Source organism: Elephantulus edwardii, unplaced genomic scaffold (genome assembly GCF_000299155.1).
Source record: "Elephantulus edwardii isolate Elephantulus edwardi_28Jun2011 unplaced genomic scaffold, EleEdw1.0 scaffold00015, whole genome shotgun sequence".
NCBI classification, from domain to species: domain Eukaryota; kingdom Metazoa; phylum Chordata; class Mammalia; order Macroscelidea; family Macroscelididae; genus Elephantulus; species Elephantulus edwardii.
In genome coordinates, this window is record NW_006399765.1 from 4458453 (window position 1) to 4477699 (window position 19247).

Consider the following 19247-nt stretch of genomic DNA (forward strand, 5'->3'; position numbering starts at 1 on the left):
TCTAAACATTTTTAACCAAAAAAGGATGAATTTTAAAAATCTTTTTCACCTAAAATGCAACACAGAATTATGTCGAGATCCTCAGTTCTCCCTCTGTGTCCCTCCCCCTTCACCGGTGATCAGTTTCATCTTCGCCACAGAGTGAAACACTCGGGGAACGGCAGGGCCATCCGACAATTCCGCCACTGACCCGTGTATCCGCTGGGTTTCCAGAGAGATCGATGCCCAGCTTGCCACGCAGGTTGCCCACAGCCCTGGCTTACCAGCTTGGAGGAAAGGCTGGGGCCTGGTTGGTAAAAGCAGCTGCCTGATCCAGGGCTTTTCCTGGGGACTGGGGGACAGCGGCCCACTAGTGACGCCCCAGTGCCCATCTGAGAACCCGGGGGGAGGGAGTTGGGAGAGAAGCTGGCAGCTCTCTGGAGTCAGACAGGTCATTGCACACCCCCCTCAGATTTTCCATCACAGCTGAGCAGGGAAGAGGGTCAGGCCGGGGAATGTCTCTTCCAAGAGGGACCTTTTTAAGCCTCTTGGCCTGACTGATTTCCTCCCAGATGCCAAGGAAGTGGTGGCCAGGAGTTAACTCCTCCACTCCCAAGGAATCCTCCCAGGGCTGGGAGAGCCGGGGGTTCAGGCTCCTGGAAGGCAGGGCCACCCAGGGCAGGAGGCCTAAGGAGCCGTGAACTCTGGCTGGAGAAGCCTCCTCTGGCGCCTTGTTAAATCCAACGGGCATAATTGCATCCTGCTGACCTTAATTCCCCTGGAGGGTTTAATGGGCTCTGGCACTGCCCCACTTCCTACCGTACCCCTGCAGGGCCAGAGCGGGTGCTGCACAGCTGGCCCCAGGCAGGGAAGCCCCTTCTGCAGGGTGATCAGAAGCCTCTAACCGGATGGAGAGGGCTGTTTCCGGGCCCAGCTCCCTGTGCTTCCAAGGAAGGGATGAAGAAGCTGGGAACTCCCCAGGAGCAGGTGGCAGGAGCTGAGCTCAGACTGGGCAAGCAGCAAGCTCGCTGAAGTCCCAGGGACAGGGACTGAGCCAGGCCAGCCTCCTGCCCCTCAGGAGGGCCTATGCTGGAGTCGGTGGGGGCAGCGGAGGCCTCTTCCTGGCTGTCCACCCTCGCTGTGAACCCCATCAGTGCCATAGGGACTGTGCGAGGTCCTCTGCACAGATGCGCCCATGGGATGACGCTCCTGACCCTCCCATGAGAGGAAGGCAATGGCTGAGTGGTTATGAGCAAAGCCCTGGGGGTGGATGCTTCAACCCCAACTCTGTGGCTGCTTCTCTGTGACTCAGCTTTCTTGTCACATCTGTGAGATGCGAATGTGACAGCTAACATCCACACGACGCTTAGCTATACACTCACACTGTTGTAAATGCCTGTGAGCTGTGAGGTAGGCCCCTTCTTATGCAGAAGAAACGGAATGCATTTCTCCAGCTACAGTTCGAGAGTCGCCCAGCTTTGCTGATCCATGTGGTAGGGTTGCCCTGAGGGTTCTTGTAACAGAGAATGATTGCAAGATAACTGACCCCAGCATTGGGTGTATTTTATTAAGCGTTCAGCATATGCTACTAGGTATTTGCAGATCATAACGGTACCAAGACCACTGATGGGCTTTTGGCCTCATTGAGGTGGCTGTGAGTTTGAATCTCAATTGTTTGAAGCCATCCATTGGCTGTGCGAGGGAGCTCTGGTGGCCTCGTCATAAGAAGCTGTGTTTCAATCCCAAAGGCACATGGTTCAAATCCACCAGCTGCTCTGTGAGAGAAAATTGGGCAATTTCCTCTCATGAGATTTACTGCCTCTGTAAACCCGCTGGACGGTCAGCTGTGGGTTGGTTCCAAATTGATGGCACACACCACTACCACAACTGACTTTTAGAACTTGTCACCTAACCCCTGAGCTCATCTCTGCCCCTTCTATTGTTGGACACTTGTTTCCTAGAGTCTCCTTTGAGGCTCCAGTGAGCTGGGTAAAGCTCTTGGTATAGACAGACCTGGCCCCTGGAGGGCACCTTGGTTAAGTGATGGTGTGAGGGACTGTGAGGATGGCAAGCAGGTATCTGCAGGAATTGTCAGAACTGCCCATCCACGCAGCTGACGGCTTAGCTGGTCTCTCCATCCTTTACTCCTCAGACACTGGTTGGCAGGTCCACCCTGCTGGAGACACTCAGGAGCAGAAGCTTGTCCCTGTGTTTGAGGGGGTCCTAGAGACCTGGTGGTGGGATTGGTCTGGGACAGCAAGCAAGACCAGGATAGGGGTGGCTGCCATGTCACATTAGCTCAGAACATGCACCGGGGAGACCACGCAAGGCCAAGAGCCCCATGATCAGGTGAGAGCAGGAAACATTTCAGTGTTTAGATCTCCAAAGAGGGACCCAGGAAGCAGAGAGCAAACACAGGCTGGGCTCTTTCAGAGAAGAAAGGCTTTGAAAGGGGCATCCTCTGGCTCTGATCCCTTCCTCATGGAGTGATTTTGGCAAGCCGCCTCACTCTTTTGAGCCTCCACATCTTCATCTGGAAAATGGGATGAAAGCTCATTATCCCGGGAAATGGGATGAAATCCTTGACAAAGTCAAGTCATTGTCAAGGTGATGTTCTAAGACTTTATAGATAAGGCTAACCATGGGACTCAGCCAAGGGGAGCCCAGAGGGGTTCAGATCTCAGCTCAGCTCCCTAGTAAGCCAGAGCACTTTAGGAAAGTTACTTAGCTGCCACGTGCCTCAGTTTCCCCCTCTATACTAGTAACTTCCACTCTGAATTGTTAGGGAGGTCACATGGGTGACCATGTAACAGCATTTAGAACACAGCTTGGAACACAGCAAGGGATGTATCATTCATAGCTGGAATTTTCCTTCCTGCAAGAAGCAGGCTGGCAACTGGACCCTGAAAGGGAGAATGGAGGTGAAGAGGGACAGACTCAGAGAGTGGGATGGGTGGAGCAGAGGGGGTCAAGACTGGGCAAGGAGCTCCAGGTCTGCCCTTGGCCAACTTGTGCCAAGAACCTTAGACATTCACTCTCAGAAACCCCAGACAATTGAAAACACTGTTTGACTAGCAAAGCAGCCACATAGTTCATGTGAAATCCAAAAGCAAAAGGCTGCCAGTCATGCCTGGGTCCCACCCCACACTCGTAGTTTCTTACAGACTCAAGAGAAAAAATCCTTCTGTGGACACAGATATATGTTTATATCTTTATATTAACGTTAAAAAGATACACATGTACATTCCCCCAATTTTGCACAAATGCTGCTGGCTGCATGCTGTCCTGTGCCTTGGGGACACTTGATGTCAGTTAATTAGTAGCTTCCTCGATCTCTTTTACAGCTACGAGTCATTTCCCCTTCCTTTCTCTCATCCAAGGGCAGCGCTTGTTGTCCCGTTTGCTGTCACAGGAGCTGGGCTCACAGAGCTGGGGCACTAGACGGGCTGCCAAAGGTAGGCCTGAACTGGGACGCCCCCTCCAGAGCTATTTCTAACGCTCTCAGCTCTGGCTGCTTCTCAAGCTTGCCTGGGAGAATAGCTCTGGGCAGACAGCGTCTGGAAGCCTAGCCTTCAAGCATAGCTTTGCCCAGCCCAGCTCCCAGCCTCCAAGATGGAATGCCCCTTGCTTGGCTCCACAGAGGTGGGGGGGGGTCTTCCAGAAGGATCGTCCACCCCACCTCTCCTTCCATTGGAGGGACCTGGCTGACCTTATTGAAGGCCATGGGACCCCTAACTGTCACTCATGGTCATTCAGAGGAGCCCCCATCTTCCCAGGAGCTCCAGGAAAGGGTGTTTTTCCTGAAGAAAAACCTTTCAGGCCCATGGACATGTTGATCAAGGGCCTCTGAGCCACTTCCTTACCCAAAGATGATCCAAGTAGGTCCAGAAGCCAGGGACAAGGGTGGTGGGCACAGAGCTGGGCACTGGGGTCAGGGTGATTGTCCTTGGGCTTGCATGGCTCTCCCCAGGTTCTGGAAACCCCACGAGATGTGGCACAGAAAGTGGGCACAGTCCTGCCTTCTTCACTCAGGCCCCCTCCCTATCCTGCTCCAGTCAGGACTCTGGGAAGCTCGGGGAAAGGGCTGCTCCCCACAGAGGCCCCCTCCCTTGTCTCTCCTGCCTGTTCCAACACCACTCTCCCCCAGTTGGGCTGTGGGAAGAATGTTGTGTCCTCTGAACAGGGGCCAAGAGTGACAGGTGGTGGCAGGCCACTGCATGGCCCTGTGGTAAGAGATCCTCTCCCGCGTCCCCGCCTCCACTGCCTGAGCCCCTGCCCCTGCCTCTGCCTCTGCCCACCCAGCCTCGTCCCTTACAACTGCCCCAGGACTGCTGCTGGGCAGCTGCTGCAGGACAGGCGGCCACCAGGTCCCCCTGCTCTGCTCTGGGTACCTCTCTCCTGACGGCCACCTGGCCCCGACCTCCTCTTTCTAGAGTCCGGACAAGAGGAGGAGCCCAGCAGCCTGCACACCTCGCTCTTCTCTCTGCAGCTTGAAAGACTCGAGCGAGACACGCAGCAGCACACGCCTCCTTACCCCATGGCGACAGAAAACGGTGCAGTTGAGCTGGGAAGCCAGGGCCCATCGACAGGTGCCAAGCTGGGGCAAGAGACGAGGGAGGAGCTTGGGATGGGACGTTTGATCCAGGCTCGGGCGGGATCCCGAGTGGAAGCTCTGGATGGGGGACCTCATCGCACAGGTCACGGGTGATCCAGAAGTCAGAATATTTCCTGGGGAGGATGGGGCTGGGACTGGGACCTCTATAAAGCCCTCCACGGAGAGATTGGCTTCCAGGGATGGTTGCAAGGGATCGAAGTGAACACAAAGGGTACCCCGTAAGAGTTGGAGGCCTCCCACAGAGGACTTCCAAGTCCAGACAGCTTGTCCCCAGAACCCCTTCAATGATCCCTCAGGCAGAGTGGGACCTGGGCCCGGCTTGGATCTCTGTGCAGCCTGGCTTGGGGAGCGTTGGGCAGGAGTGGGGAGGATCCTGACTGCTTCTCCCCTTTTTTGCAGACAATGCATCTACAGGTGCAGCAAATGAGGTGTCCCAGGCTGCAGAGGATTCTGGTTCCACAGACCCAGAGAAGGATCCTGGTCCCCCAAATGCAGAGAAAGATCCTGGTCCCTCAAAAGCAGGAAATGATCCTGGTTCCCCCAATGTAGAGAAAGATCCTGGTCCCTCAAAAGTAGAGAAAGGTCCTGGTCCCCCGAATGCAGAGAAGGATTCTGGTCCCTCAAAAGTAGAGAAGGATACTGGTCCCCCGAATGCAGAGAAGGATCCTGGTCCCTCAAAAGTAGAGAAAGGTCCTGGTCCCCCGAATGCAGAGAAGGATCCTGGTCCCTCAAAAGCAGAGAAGAGTCCTGGTCCCCTGAATGCAGAGAAGGATCTTGGTCCTCCAAATACAGAGAAGGGTCCCTGTCCTGTAGACTCACAGAAAGATCCTGGTTCCCCAAGTCCACAGCAGGATTCTAGTCTCCCAGACCCACAGCAGAATCCCCCATGCCAACAGCAAGATCCCCCAGGCTCACAGCAGAATTCTGGTCCCCCAGATCCAAAAAAAGAATCTGATTCCTCCAACCTGAAGAAACATGCCCAAACTCCCACTTTAGAGAGAGGGGATGGCACCCTGGCACAGCCCTTGGCTAGCAGCCAGGGCCCTGAGAAAGAGGGAGGCCTGGGTAAGGGGCCTGCCGAGGGTAGCACTGGGCAGGCAGCGAGCCTGCCCCAGCAGACTGCAACCACTGAGGCCAGTACTCCGAAGCCCACTTCTGAGCAGGTGACCCCAGGCAGCCAGGAGCCTGGAGAGCCCAAGGCACCTAAGACGGCAGCAGAGGGCCTGACTGCGGCCAGGAGGGGCTCGCCGGCCTTCCTGCACAGCCCCAGCTGTCCTGCCATTATCTCCAGGTACGTGCCCCCTGCCTGGGGGTGGGGAAGAGCTCTTGAGGCTCTGTCCCCAAGGGCCCTGCCCTGGACATCACTGTTGTCACATCCTGTGCAGAGGGGCATCATTTGGACATGCTGTGCCCCATCTTGGGTAGAAAACAGGACTTTCCTGCAGTTCACAGAAGCCTAGAGTAACAGGCTCTCAGACCACGGGGTTGAGCTTCTCTTCTCTAAGTATGTGGGGTCCAAAGCCCCTGTGATTCCATGAACTTGGGTCTAGTCAGGCGCAAGGCTGAGAACTGAGAGACAAAGATGACTTTTCTTAATATAATTGTCAGTATATTATGAAAGGATGATTGAGAAGCACGTTAATAGATTGTTACAATACTTCCTCATGACTACAGGATAATCCCAGGCTTTTTTTTTGGGGGGAGGGGGGCTACCGTTGAATCAGATCCAACTGGCACAGGAGGAGATTGCCCTTCTTTATCCAGTGGAGCATCTGGTGGATTCGAACCACTTGCCTTTGGGATCGCAGTGCAGCTTCTTGGCCACTAGACCACCAGAGCTCCCTAGTCCTTCTCTTATTATGCAATAAGTTACATTTTACTACTAGTCATATTAGTAAGGTCATTATTGAGCTATTGTACACTGCATTAATAACACTTTCCAACTTATTATGTATTAATAGCAGGAGTGGCATCTACTTCCTAAACAACATACCTCTGGAAACTTCTATGAACTTTGATAAATGTCGATAGTTCTAGAGGGGCTTCTTCAAGCCTTTGGTTCATAGGGTCGCTATGAGTTGTGCTCTACTTGAAGGCAATCAACAACAACAACAATATCCATTACATCACATAAAAGCCACAGCTTTTATGAAGCAGGAGATATGCAATCTCCCTGATTGTGTCCACGTGATAATTAGCCATATCAACAATCTTACTAATAATTATTAATAATTGATTAGCATTTGAGAGTCAAGGCAATGATCAGAGCCATTCTTCAGGGTTACTCACATCCCCCAATTTTGGAGCTGTGTCTCTGAACCCGATGAGATCTCTCCCCATCTTGGGGCTGTGGGTGCTGAGGGGCTCACTTCTTTGTCCCCTTCTAGCTCTGAGAAGCCGCTGGCTGAGAAGCCCCTAAGTGGGGCCTTGGACCTCGTCTTTGAAGGGGTGCCTGTGACCCCTGGTCCTGCAGAGCCAGGGCCAGCCAAGGTGGCAGAAGGAGGGAAGCACACCCTGGAAGGGGGCCAGAAGGAAGCAGGAGAGGCAGTCCTAGGCCAGGCTGGCCAGGCCAAGGTGCAAGGGGACACCTCAAGTGGCATCGGATTCCAGGCTGCTCCCTCGGAGAGATCGGAGGTGGGGCAGGCCCTCTCTCTCACTGCCAGGGAAGAAGATTGCTTCCAGATTTTGGGTAGGCCATGGGCAGGTGGGGCTGAAGCTGCCCTGGGGCTGGGAAGTCGGGGAGGGGCTGGGACAATCCCCCAGGTGTGTCTCCATTCTGAGAACTGGACTGCCCTAAGCTGTGCCTTAGGGGGCAGATCCACCCGGGTCACACCACTTCAGAAGGCAGGGTCCTTTCTGATAAAGGGGACACAGTGGCTCAGGGAAAGGGAAAGGTAGCACTCTAAAATCCACAACTAGAAGATGCCAGACGCAGGATTTGAACCCAGGACACACCGAATCCAGAGCCCATGTCTCTCTTCTATTTTGGTCACAACGGAGTAAAACTATCTGGTAGATTGTTTGGACATCCTGACCATAGGCCCTCACATGCCAGGTTTGGTGGTTAAACTCGTCCTTGAAGCCGTGGGAGCCATAGAGGGTTCATGAGCTGAGGAGCGCAGGCATCATGTGATGGCGCAGGTTGTGGTGTGGTCCTAACGGGTCAGGGATTAGGGGGCAGCCTAGGGCCCCGAGCCTGAGTGTGCGGTGAGCCAGTGAACAGGGCTAGGGCCTGGGCAGGGTGGGGCAGGCTGGGGGTGGGTGAGATGGGGTCAGGAGAGCCCAGAATGTCCTGACACCCCCCTGCAGGCTGAGGTGCCCTGGGAGGCCTGCCAGCCTGCGTGGTGAGTGGCACAGTGCCATCCAGACAGGGTGGGAGGACCTGGCGGCTGGGTGGCAGCCAGAAGCCGTGTCTCCTCCCCAAGCAGCAGAGACCTCCACCCCACCCCACCCAGAAATCACATCCTCGGGGTGATGGGACCTGAACAGCCTCCAAGGACCGTCTGATTTATCACCAGCACGGCTTCCCTGCCGCCTGTGCTATTTATAGAGAGGTTTCCATTCCCGATGACTCAGCCCGCAGGCAGCCAGGAGCCGTTGTTCCCCATGACTGTCACCAGGTGGCAGTCTCTCCCTACTGAACCTCTCAGGCTTAAAGACCACAGCTGGGTGGACATCTTCCTCCAGGTCTGGCCAGCCTTGTGTTGACCTCAGAGGGGAAACCGAGCAGGTTACCCCAGTTTGCCATCATTGATACATAGCAACCCAATGTCTGAGATCTCATAATTTAAAATTTTATATTTTTGGTCAAACGTTCTTCTAAGTGGTATAGGACTGGCCTGTTCCTTTGCTGTACAGAGGTGACTCGTGGTTGCTGTGATGCTAAACACTGTGACACTGATGTGCCAAATGTGATAATGGTTACCCATGGTGGACAGTGTTTGGTGGAGCTTCCCAATTAAAACAAGGTTGGAAGCAGGAATGGCATCCACTTCAGAAATAGCTTATCTCCAGAAACTTTATGAACTTGGAGAAATGATGAGAGTTACACAAGTGTTCAGGTCTTTCGTTCATAGAGTCTCTATGAGTTGTATATAACTCAGTAGCACTTAACAAGAACACTGATTTATTTACAAAGTTCGAATCATAGGGTTGCACAATTCAGTGGGGGTGGTGAAGGAAATGGGAAGGATCTTGTGTGAAAAACAATGTATTTGAACATTTCATCATTTTTACTGCATTTTTAAAAAAAAAAATGGAAACGTAAACAGCTTTCAGTGGAGTTCACATACCTGTTCCCTGTGGGAGGGTCCAAGAAGGCCATCAATCATCACCCCCATTGTTCTAAAGGGGGGTGCTGAGTCCCTGCTGTGAGGGACAGTGTGGAAACTCCTCAAGCTGAAACTGGAAGCTAGGCCCCAGTCCTGTCTGCAGCCTGTCAGGTGTCACTTACTCGGGGGACCCAGTTGTGTAGGAGGGAGTACCCCTGACTGAGATGCCTTTGTTCACCTACCCAGACGATTGCCCGCCGCCCCCTGCCCCCTTCCCACACCGCATCGTGGAGCTGAGGACTGGCAATGTCAGCAGCGAATTCAGCATCAACTCCAAGGAGGCGCTGGGAGGGTGAGCACGGAACCCCACGCTCAGGGCATCCCCCTCAACTTCTCAGAGGCAGGTCCAGGCACCCCTACATGTACACGTCACATGGGGACACACTGATTTCTACAGGGCCCATAGCTGTTGTGTGCAAGTGTGCTGTTGTCTCACGTGTTGTGATACACTCAATGTCACTGTCACTCACATAGATGCACCTTCAGACAGATCAGTGTCTCACATATGAAGCGTTGACACACATACCCTCACCCCCATCGTGACTCTTACTGTACAAAAGACCCTTTGACAGTGTCCCTTCTGCCCCAGGGTGCCTGCCCCCAGGATGCCCACCATTGCCCGGCCTGACTAGGGTAGGGAAGCTTGGACTGCATCCCTTTCCCAGACACATGGCTTGGGAGGATCCCGATAGGTCCTCTACCCCTTCCCTGAAACACACCTCCTAGCATCAGAAAGGAAGCAGGGCTGGCTGGCTGGAGGATCCTCCTGGCAGGGGGGTCCTCTCAGAGGAGGCCCCAGAGACCGCCCTGAGGTCTAGGCTGACTTGGGAGCAGAGCCTGCTCCTTCCTCCTCCCCCCTCCCCTGCCTGGGCCCTGCCATCCCCCTCACCAAGCCTATTCCCATCCAGGGGCAAGTTCGGAGCCGTCTGCACCTGCACAGAGAAGTCTACTGGCCTCAAGCTCGCTGCCAAGGTCATCAAGAAACAGACCCCCAAAGACAAGGTAGCAGGGATGGGAACCAGAACCCTGGGAGGGCAGAGGTCCTTGGCGCAGGCCCCTCGAACCTCCCTTCACCCACATGTCTAAGCAGGGCCTGGTGTAGGGGCCTTGATCCACTGAAGATGTCCCGTGCCCTTATTCAGTGCTTTTCAGATAAGCTGAGCCTTTTCTTGATTAATCTTTAAGCCCCTTTTTATGAGTCACACCCTGTACAAGATGCTGGAGAACATTATATGCTAGAAAAGTGGGGCAGATAAGAAAAAACAATATGAGAGATGCTAAAAAGTTTTTGTGGGTTTTTTTTTTAAATAGCCCAGTAAGATATAAGGAGTGCGAGCAGGCCTATCTGAGAAAGTGGTAGGTGAGGTGAGCCCTGAAGGAAGTAAGAGAACACAGGCAGAAGGGGAGTGACTCAGGGAGTGAAGCACTGGACGCTTTAACAATTGGCTGTGGGAACGGGTGGAGGAGAGAGTCATAATCTGTGGCGTTTGCCAATTCCATTCGCAAATATTCCTACTATAGCCGAAGTCAAGGTGTCAATGTGATGACTAGCTTGTAAACTTTATGAAAGTGACAGATCACAGTAGCTTGGATGAGGAAGACAGTAGTAGCGGAAGTGGTTAATCATTGAGTTTGTAATACAATTTGAAGGTGCAGTCAAAAGATTTACTGCATTTGGATACAAGAAAGTGAGAAAGACAACTACTGCATTTACACCCTGCACAGCTAGGGGAAGAAGACACGAGAACAGTTCCTTTGAATCGATGCTGACTCCTAGGGATCCAAGTGTGAGATATGCTCCATAGGGTGCTCAGTGGCTGATTTGGGGTCAGTAAATGGCCAGGCCTTCCTTCCGAGGTTCTTGTGGGTAGAGGTGAACCTCCTCTCCTGAAGAAGGAGTGTTGATTGGATTCACCACTCCCTCAGCCCCCAAGAGAAAGTGCAGGGTGTTGTGGGAAAAGGGTTTAATTTTGGATGTTCTAGATCTCACCACTCATCAGGGTAGATGGTGAGGAGGTTGAGATTGTTAACAGCCTTAGTTTGCTTGGCTCCACAGTCAACACTCCTGGCATCAGCAGCCAGGAAATGAAAAGATGTATTGTGATGGGAAAGTGTACTGTTAGGGACCTCTCCAAAGTACTGAAGAGCAATGGCGTCACTCTGGAGATTAAGGTGTGCCTGAGAGTTGGACAATAACTAGGGAGGATAGAAGGAGAATTGATACCTTTGAGTTGTGGTGTTGGAGAAGAGTATTGACCATACCATGGACTGCTAAGAAAATGAACAGGTTCAGCCTGGAGAGGGTTAAACCAGGCTGCTCCTTGGAGGCAAGGATTCTGAGGCTTTGTCTGACATACTTTGGACATGTTGCAAGGAGGGACTGGTCCTTGGAGAAGGACGTCATGTTTGGGAGGGTGGAGAGACAGCACAGGAGAGGAAGACCTTGGATGAGATGGATCAATTCAGTAACTGGGATAATGGGGGTAGGTGTGTCAGAGACAGGATAGAGCAGGGTTTAGGGCTGTTGTACATAGAGTCTCTATGAGCCACAGGTGACTTGATGGCACTTAACAACAACAGATCTGAGGTGCTTATTAGACAGAGTGTTAAGTAGGTAGTTGGGAATATTGGAGTCTGGAGCTCAAAGGAAAGCTCAGAGTTTGAAATACAGATATATTTATCTCATGGAGAGGAGTGTTGAATGGGCTGCCTGGAGAACAACCAGGCTTGTCCTAGAGAGGGCGGAGTCAGGCTGCTCCTGGAGGCAAGGATTTTGAGGCTTCGTCTGACAAACGTAGGGCATGTTGCAAGGAGGGACCTTGGAGGGTTCCTTGGAGAGGGACATCATTCCTGGATGCATGGAGGGACAGCAAAGAGAGAAAGACCCTCAATGAGATGGATTGATTCAGTGACTGGATTAATGAGGGTAGTTGTGTCAGAAACAGGAAAACTGGCACAGGATAGCACAGGTTTCAGGGTTATTTATACATAGAGTTGCTATGAGTGGCAAGCAACTCGACAGCACATAACAACATAATGTACTTTTATAATATATATTTTAATACAATATGTATATGATATTTTATATCTATATATATAAAATTGCTGTCGCGTTGGAATCCACTCCTAGGTGACCTTCCAGGGGGGTTGGATTTTCAGAGGCTGTAAACTACATGGGAGGAGATTGCTCTATTTTTTCCCCTTTGAAAAGGTGGCTGGTGGATTTGAACCAGCAGAAATGCACAGACTTTGGGTTAGCAGAGCCATTCTCTAGTGTGTGTGTGTGTGTGTGTGTGTGTGTGTGGTAGCCTAGTGGTAAGGAGTTGTGCTGCCAACCTGAAGGTATGAGGTTTGAATCTGCCAGCCACTTCACAGGAGAAAGACGACATCCTTCCTGGTGTTGTATTCTCCCTGAAGACCTGTTACGGGGCCAGCTATGAGTTCCAACTCAATGGCACATAACAGCAACAACAGGATAGAAACATCCAAGGAGCGAGTATAGAGAGCAATGCAATGAGGTGGAGCTTGGGGCCCCCCACCCCCACCCCCGAGAAGGACGGAAGTGGAGGCAGGACAGTATCTCTGGTCCTCAGAACGACAGCTGTGGGGGTAGGAGAGATGGCAGCCAAGGCGTCAGTAAGGAGGAGGATGACAATGGCCCCGGCAAGGCTCAGAGTGTCAGGCGAAGGCACAGGAAAGACGGGGAAGGGCTGGGGTGGCGAGGCTTGGATGGCAGCGCTGGCTTCTGGTCCCCAGGAGATGGTGATGATTGAGATTGAGGTGATGAACCAGCTGAACCACCGCAATCTGATCCAGCTCTACGCGGCCATGGAGACATCGAACGAGATCATCCTGTTCATGGAGTAGTGAGTGTGGCGGCGGGGGGCGGCCCGGGTGGGGGGCCCCAGGCCAGTTGGCGAGCCTGCAGAGGGATCTGTGCACACAGCATTGAGGGCGGCGAGCTCTTCGAGAGGATTGTGGATGAGGATTATCAACTGACCGAGGTGGACACCATGGTGTTTGTCAGGCAGATCTGTGACGGGATCCTCTTCATGCACAAGATGCAGGTTCTGCACCTGGACCTCAAGGTAACTGGGGGGGGGGCCCTTCCCTGGAGGGAGCAATTAACATCCTTCTTTCAGACATCAGTGCTGTACACCCCCCCTTCCTCCCTCCATCCTCCCGACTCGCCTTGTCTTCCTCTAGACACCCTTCCACCTGTAGAGTCAAAGGTGAGCATTTACCAAGAGCCAGAGCCAGGGATAGGACAGAGAGTGAAAGACGACACTGCCCAGCTCTCCTGGAGTTTCTAACTAATATCCCATGTTTATGGAGAGGATCTTTCAGTCCCGGGGGCCCCACGCTCAGTGTCTCAGCCACAGGAGTGATTAATCAGCCTTACAAAAGGACTGACCTCAGTGTTGGCACTAATGTGTGTTCATTGATTCAACAAATACTTGTTGGTGCCTGCTATTCGCCATAGGGAACTCTGGTGGCTTAGTGGTAAGGAATTGTTCTGCCAACTTGAAGGCATACGGTTCAAATCCACTAGCTGCTCTGTGAGGGAGAGATGGGCAATCTCCTTCCCCCGTGATTTACAGTCTCTGTAAACCCGCTGTGAGTGGGTGTGGGTTCTGACTAGACAGCAATGAGAGTGAGTCAGTGAATCTGCCCTGGGTGTCTCTAAGTGGAGCAAACTGGAAGTTTGGAGCTTCAAGTCCACCCCGAGGCACCTCAGAGGAAAGTTGAAGTTTTTTATTCGTGTGGGGGGGGGGGTACGCGCACGCGCATGTGTGTACTGTCAAATCGGATCTGACTGGTACAGGAGGATATTGCCCCTCCTTTTCCAGCAGAGCATCTGCTGGATTCAAACCACGCGCCTCTGAGATTGCAGTGCAGCTTCTTGCCACTAGGCTATCAGAGCTCCCTGTTTTTTGGTTTTGGGTTGGGTTTTGTTTTTTTTTAAATTTCTAAAGAAACAGTCTTTGAAAATCCATCCAAACACAATCCACTGCCTTAGGTGGAAGCCCACTAGTTGGAATTTGCTTTCAGGTAATTGATTTTTATTGTCTGCCAGGCAGGGTTCTAGGTGGTGGAGATCCAGTATGGATCAAAATAAGTGGTATCCCTCCTGTGTCTGAGCCTCAGTTTCCTTAACTGTAAAATGGGGATGGATGGTAGCATTATCTGCTATAACAATGTGGGGTGCTGGGAGGAAAGGGCGCTCTGGAGATGTCGTCTGGGAAGTTGTGTTGTGAACCCAAACTCGGATGGTTGCAATCCACAAACAGCTCTGTGACAGAAAGATGGGCCATCTCCTCCCATGTCACTTACAGCCTCTGAAAACCCACCGGAGAGCCAGCTACGTGTCGGTTCCGACTCACGGCAGTGAGCTTTTCTGAGAGTCTGAGGATAAGTGGCTGAGTAGCCCAGAGTCAGCTGTTCTGTCTTTTGCCATCAGCGCTCCCTCCCCAAACGGAGGGCCAAGAGCTTGTTTTAGAAGGTACAATGACAGAGCACATCCTCTGTGCCCACTGGGAGCCCTGAGCGGCGGTCTGACCCTGGGGAGTGCACTGCCTTCAGGATTCTGGGGAAGCTCTGCTCTTTCTCAGCCAAGTCAGAACTGAACCATAGCTGGCCCTCCAGTGGGTTTGCAGAAGCTGTGAATTGCACAGGAGGAGATTGTCCGTCTTTCTCCTGTGGAGTAACTGTGGGACTCAAACTGCCTGCTTTTGGATATCAGCACAACTTCTTATCGACTGGGCCATCAAAGTGTGAAGGCCACGTCCCACGTGGGCCAGTCCAGATGTGGGCCGTGAGGAGGTGCAGCCCTCACCTCTGGGGAGTCTCAGGACCCTCCTCTGGGCCTGAGTTTATCCAGATGGGCTCTGAGGGTCTGTCCGTTCTGGCAGGACCTTGGTGGACCTGGGGGGTGGCGGTCAAGTTGGGACAGAGGCGATCTGGGTGTCCTTTTTTCCTCAGCCAGAGAACATACTGTGTGTCAACACCACAGGCCACCTGGTGAAGATCATCGACTTCGGTCTGGCGCGGAGGTACCGCCTGGGTGGGTGGGGAGGAGAGGCTGGGTGTCTGAGGTCAGAGGGGTGCAGGTGGCAGTGGGGTGGAGGGCCCTCTAGACAAATCAGTGCTGAGCTCTTGGTCTTCCCCCTCAGGTATAACCCTAACGAGAAGCTGAAGGTGAATTTTGGGACCCCAGAGTTCCTGTCCCCTGAGGTGGTGAATTACGACCAAATCTCCGATAAGACAGACATGTGGAGTATGGGGGTCATCACCTACATGCTGTGAGCCCCAAGGGAGGGTGATGTTTATGGGGTGGGGGAGCACGTGGGCAAACAGCCAAGGTTCAAGATTGGTCCTGGGGTCCTGGGGAGAGGGTCCCAGTCATGGTTCCTTAGTCTTGTTTTTTGCGAGGGGAGCGCAGAGCAGAACCAAAGAAGGGGAACCTTGTGCCCATTTTACAAATGGATAAACCAAGGTGTTTGAAGGTCTTCAGAAACATAGGTGCCTCAGCCCAAGGCTCTGGACAGCAGATCTCTGAGGGCCCCAGGGCAGAGTGGAGGGACAGCAAGCATCTTTTGGGGACTCACCACGTGCTTTGCACTCGTCATTCCTCATCTTCACTGTAACCTTGGGAAGCTGGGATGATTATGCCCATTTTACAGATGAGAAGAGTGAGGCTCAGAGAAGGGAAGTGACTTGGCCAAAGTCACGCAGCCCGATTCAAACCCAGGTCTGTCCCACTCAAGAGGCTGGGGGTCTTTTCAGCGCATGGTGCTACTTCCTAGGATCTGTCCCCAAAGGTGACAAAGGAGCGCCAATCTCACCTCCCTGCTCCCCACCCTCTCCCGCCCCCTCCAGGCTGAGTGGCCTCTCCCCGTTTCTGGGAGATGATGACACGGAGACTCTAAACAATGTTCTGTCTGCCAACTGGTACTTTGATGAGGAGACCTTCGAGGCTGTGTCAGATGAGGCCAAAGACTTTGTGTCCAAGCTCATTGTCAAGGACCAGGGGTAAGGCTGACCCCAGGAGGCAAACTTCATGTCCCAGAGTGTGTGTGTGTGTGTGTGTGTGTGTGAATGGTCTGTGCACACGTCTGCTCAGACATGCAGCCCATGCTGACAGAGCGAGAATGGAATGGGTCCCCCGTTAGCCACTCCCACCATCACCACACTGCCCGCTCCCCACAGGGCCCGGATGAGCGCTGCCCAGTGCCTCGCCCACCCCTGGCTCAACAACCTGGCAGAGAAAGCAAAGCGCTGTAACCGACGCCTCAAGTCCCAGATCTTGCTGAAGAAATACCTCATGAAGAGGCGCTGGAAGGTAGAGCAGGCCTGGGGGAGGGAGGAGCGGAGAGGGGCTTCCGCGTGAGAAGAGGTCCCAGGCCCACCGTCTCTGCCTGGTCAGGTTCTGGTGACCGGGCCCGGCTCTGTCTGGGAAAATGACAAGTTTCTCTCTGTGTCCTGGCCCGGTTCCTGCCCTGACGCAGTGATCTTCCGGCACTTCTGTCACCCTGTCCAAGAACTGGGCCAGATGCCACAGGGGCGTGGCCCATTTGCGTTCTAGCTCAGAAAAAGGTTCTTCCTGCATTTTACAAAGTGTGTTGAGTGTCTACTGCTCAGTCATGAACAGAGGCATGGAGGGTCCCAGTTGTGTGGACTCCCTTTCAGGGGACCAGTAGGGAGCCATTCAAAGGAATTAAGGCTTCCAGAAATAATTAAGGGAGTATTAGGAGACCCAGGAGAGAGACTGTACTTGAAAATGAGCGACCAGGCAGGATCCAAGAAAACGGAGCATGAAGACACGGTGGGAGAAGGCATGGGGGCACTGCCTGTGCCGAGACCCCTGAGGCCGAGCACGCTGTTGCTGTGTGCATGGAGAACTGACTCGCAGCTGACCCTCCTGCAGGGTTTCAGAGGCTGGGAATGACATGAGAGGAGACGGCCCAGCTTTCTCCTCAGGAGCTGGTTGACCTGAACATTGGGGTGGCAGCTCAGCCCCTTACCACTAGAAGCATGGTTAGCCAGTTTGAGGAATGTGCCTTTTGTTTTACAGAAGGGTCAGTCTGATTAAAATGGCTGGGGCAAAGGGAGAGAAGAGGTCAGATGGGACCGAGCCTGGAGGAGATACGGAGCTACCCTTGAGAACAGAAGAGCACAGATCCTAGAATGTAGCACCATGTACTAGAAAGACTCTCCCTAACCTCTTTGTTGGCCACAGTGAGGGGTTTATCTTTTACTTGGGGTGATACAGGAGCAATTGGAAGGGTTTCTAATTGTGGGGTTTTTTTAACATTTTATTTTAGTATACGAGTTTATTTACCAAATTTGAATACATTGTTTTCCAAAACTGTTTCTTCCAATTTCCCTCACCTCCTCATCCATCAAATTGTATAACCCCATGATTAATCTCCCCCCCACTTCCTGCACATCTTCATTCTTCTGCTTCCACCCTCCCCCCCTTTGATACTAATTCGACAATAATTGTTTTGTACACTATCTGTCCTTATGGGACTGAGTTAGTTCACTCAGCATAATGCTCTCCAGTCCCTTCCAAGTTAGGTAATAATTTACAAAATCATTGCTCCTTCATGTTGTGTAGTGTTCCGTTGTATGAATGTACAATAATTTCTCAATCAATTGGAAGGTTCTGATGGGTGCAATATGCAGATTAGAGCTGGCTTCCAGGACTTGAAGGGAGCGCTCGATTTCATAGCATCATGGCACCTCCTGTGGGCATTTTGGACACTGCACTCTTCCTGGTCTCCACCTCTCCTGCAATGACCAAAAAAATCCCTCATTACCACACAGCAGTTTCTAATTCATAGTTATCCGCCATCGAGTTTCCAAGTTTTACATCTTAACAGAAGAGATTGTCCATCTTTCCTGCTGAGAGCTGCTGGTGGATTCGAACCTTTTGGTTCCTCTGCAGAACTTTAAAAAAAAAAAAAAGCAAGCTAGAATCGCTGGGTGGTGCAAATGGTTAACATGCTTGGCTGCTGGCCAAAGGGTCTGAGGTTCCAGGCCACCGAGAGGCATCTTGGAAGAAAGGCCTGGCAATCTGCTTTGGAAAAGTCAGTCATTAGAGGCTCCAGGGGCACAGTTGGTCCTTGACACCAAATGGCTATTAAAAAAGACCCCCAGATTTCCCCACAGCTATTCCTTTGCCCCAGTGCTAACTGGACCTCTCTCCTCATCCCCTAGAAAAACTTTATTGCCGTCAGCGCTGCCAACCGCTTCAAGAAGATCAGCAGCTCAGGGGCACTGATGGCTCTGGGGGTTTGAGCCTGGGGGCAGCTGAAGCCGGGACACAGCCAGCCTCACAGTGGCCGGGGTGGAAGCCACCACAGCTCAGAAGCCCCGAACAGGCAGACGAGACCCCCGGTGTGGGGTGGCCAGGACACGGCTGTGCCAGGCTGGGAGGCTCGGGGCTCCCCATGCCCTCCGTGCAGTGACCGCTTCCCCGACGTGAGCTGCCTCAGAGTGTGGTCCGGATCATCAGCTGCAGCCGAGGCCCCACAGGCCCCAGTCACGCTCCTCCCAGTGCCGCCTCATCTTCTGTCTTAGAACTGCTGCCTGGTGACCCTTGCTTTGCCCCTTCGGGGCCGTCCCTGGCCTGGGCTCGCTCCTAGCTAGGGTGGGTGCTGGGCTTCCGTGGTCCAGGATGGGAAGGAGGCTCCTGGCAGGGGCAGGAAGGCAGCAATGCTAAGGTCCAGCTGCCAGGCAGACAGAGCAGGCTTTGTGATGGAGGACAGCCATGCCCCCGCCCGCCTCCCCACTCCCAACAGATAAGGACTAACACACACCATCTGGCCTGGATTCGGCTCCCGCCCACCTTCCTCACACGACCACCAACACACAAGAACTGTGTGTGAGAGAGGGCGTCCAGCCCAGGCCTGGCGGAGGGGCAGGGAAGAGGCCTGGGGGACACAGGAGACCACCTCTGAGTCGGCTCGAGGGCCAAACCAGCCCCAGCCCAGACACTCGGGGCTCCCTCCCTGGGGTCACCCAAGCAGGCAGAAGGCCCTCGCATGACGGCCCAGCAGGCCTAGAAGTTCAAGGCCATCGGGCAACCCCTCCACCTGCTCTCCGCTTGTGCCTTGTAAATAAATGTACAGGTTGGATGCGGCTGCCTCGTGTCTGTTGTGTGCAGTTATTGACAACAGTAGACATTGAGTACCAAACAGTGCTGGGGTTTAGTGTGTTCTTCCTTGAAGGTGCTGGTTTCCAGGCCACCCCCCCCCCAAGTGACACATGACCCAGGGTAAGCTCAGCAAGTGGCTTCTCGGCTTTGTGCCTCAGTT

General features: G+C 53.1%; 1 protein-coding gene across 1 annotated transcript; it reads left to right on the top strand.

The window, feature by feature from the left end:
- Positions 1 to 4516: 4516 nt before the first annotated feature.
- MYLK2 (myosin light chain kinase 2) lies at positions 4517 to 18228 on the top strand. The gene is made up of 13 exons (XM_006881422.1): positions 4517 to 4568; positions 5252 to 5392; positions 5504 to 5885; positions 6982 to 7283; positions 9112 to 9217; positions 9834 to 9927; positions 12682 to 12791; positions 12872 to 13013; positions 14908 to 14978; positions 15099 to 15227; positions 15805 to 15957; positions 16135 to 16267; positions 18148 to 18228. The coding sequence occupies exons 1-13, from the start codon at positions 4517 to 4519 to the stop codon at positions 18226 to 18228; spliced, it is 1896 nt and encodes a 631-aa protein (XP_006881484.1).
- Positions 18229 to 19247: the final 1019 nt, after the last annotated feature.

Bases quoted from the DNA above. Each gene is read 5' to 3' on its own strand.
- MYLK2 (XM_006881422.1), top strand. From the start codon at position 4,517: ATGGCGACAGAAAACGGTGCAGTTGAGCTGGGAAGCCAGGGCCCATCG. The intron at 9,928-12,681 runs GTAGCAGGGATG...TCTGGTCCCCAG, and splicing joins AACAGACCCCCAAAGACAAG to GAGATGGTGATGATTGAGAT. The intron at 15,228-15,804 runs GTGAGCCCCAAG...CGCCCCCTCCAG, and splicing joins GGGGTCATCACCTACATGCT to GCTGAGTGGCCTCTCCCCGT.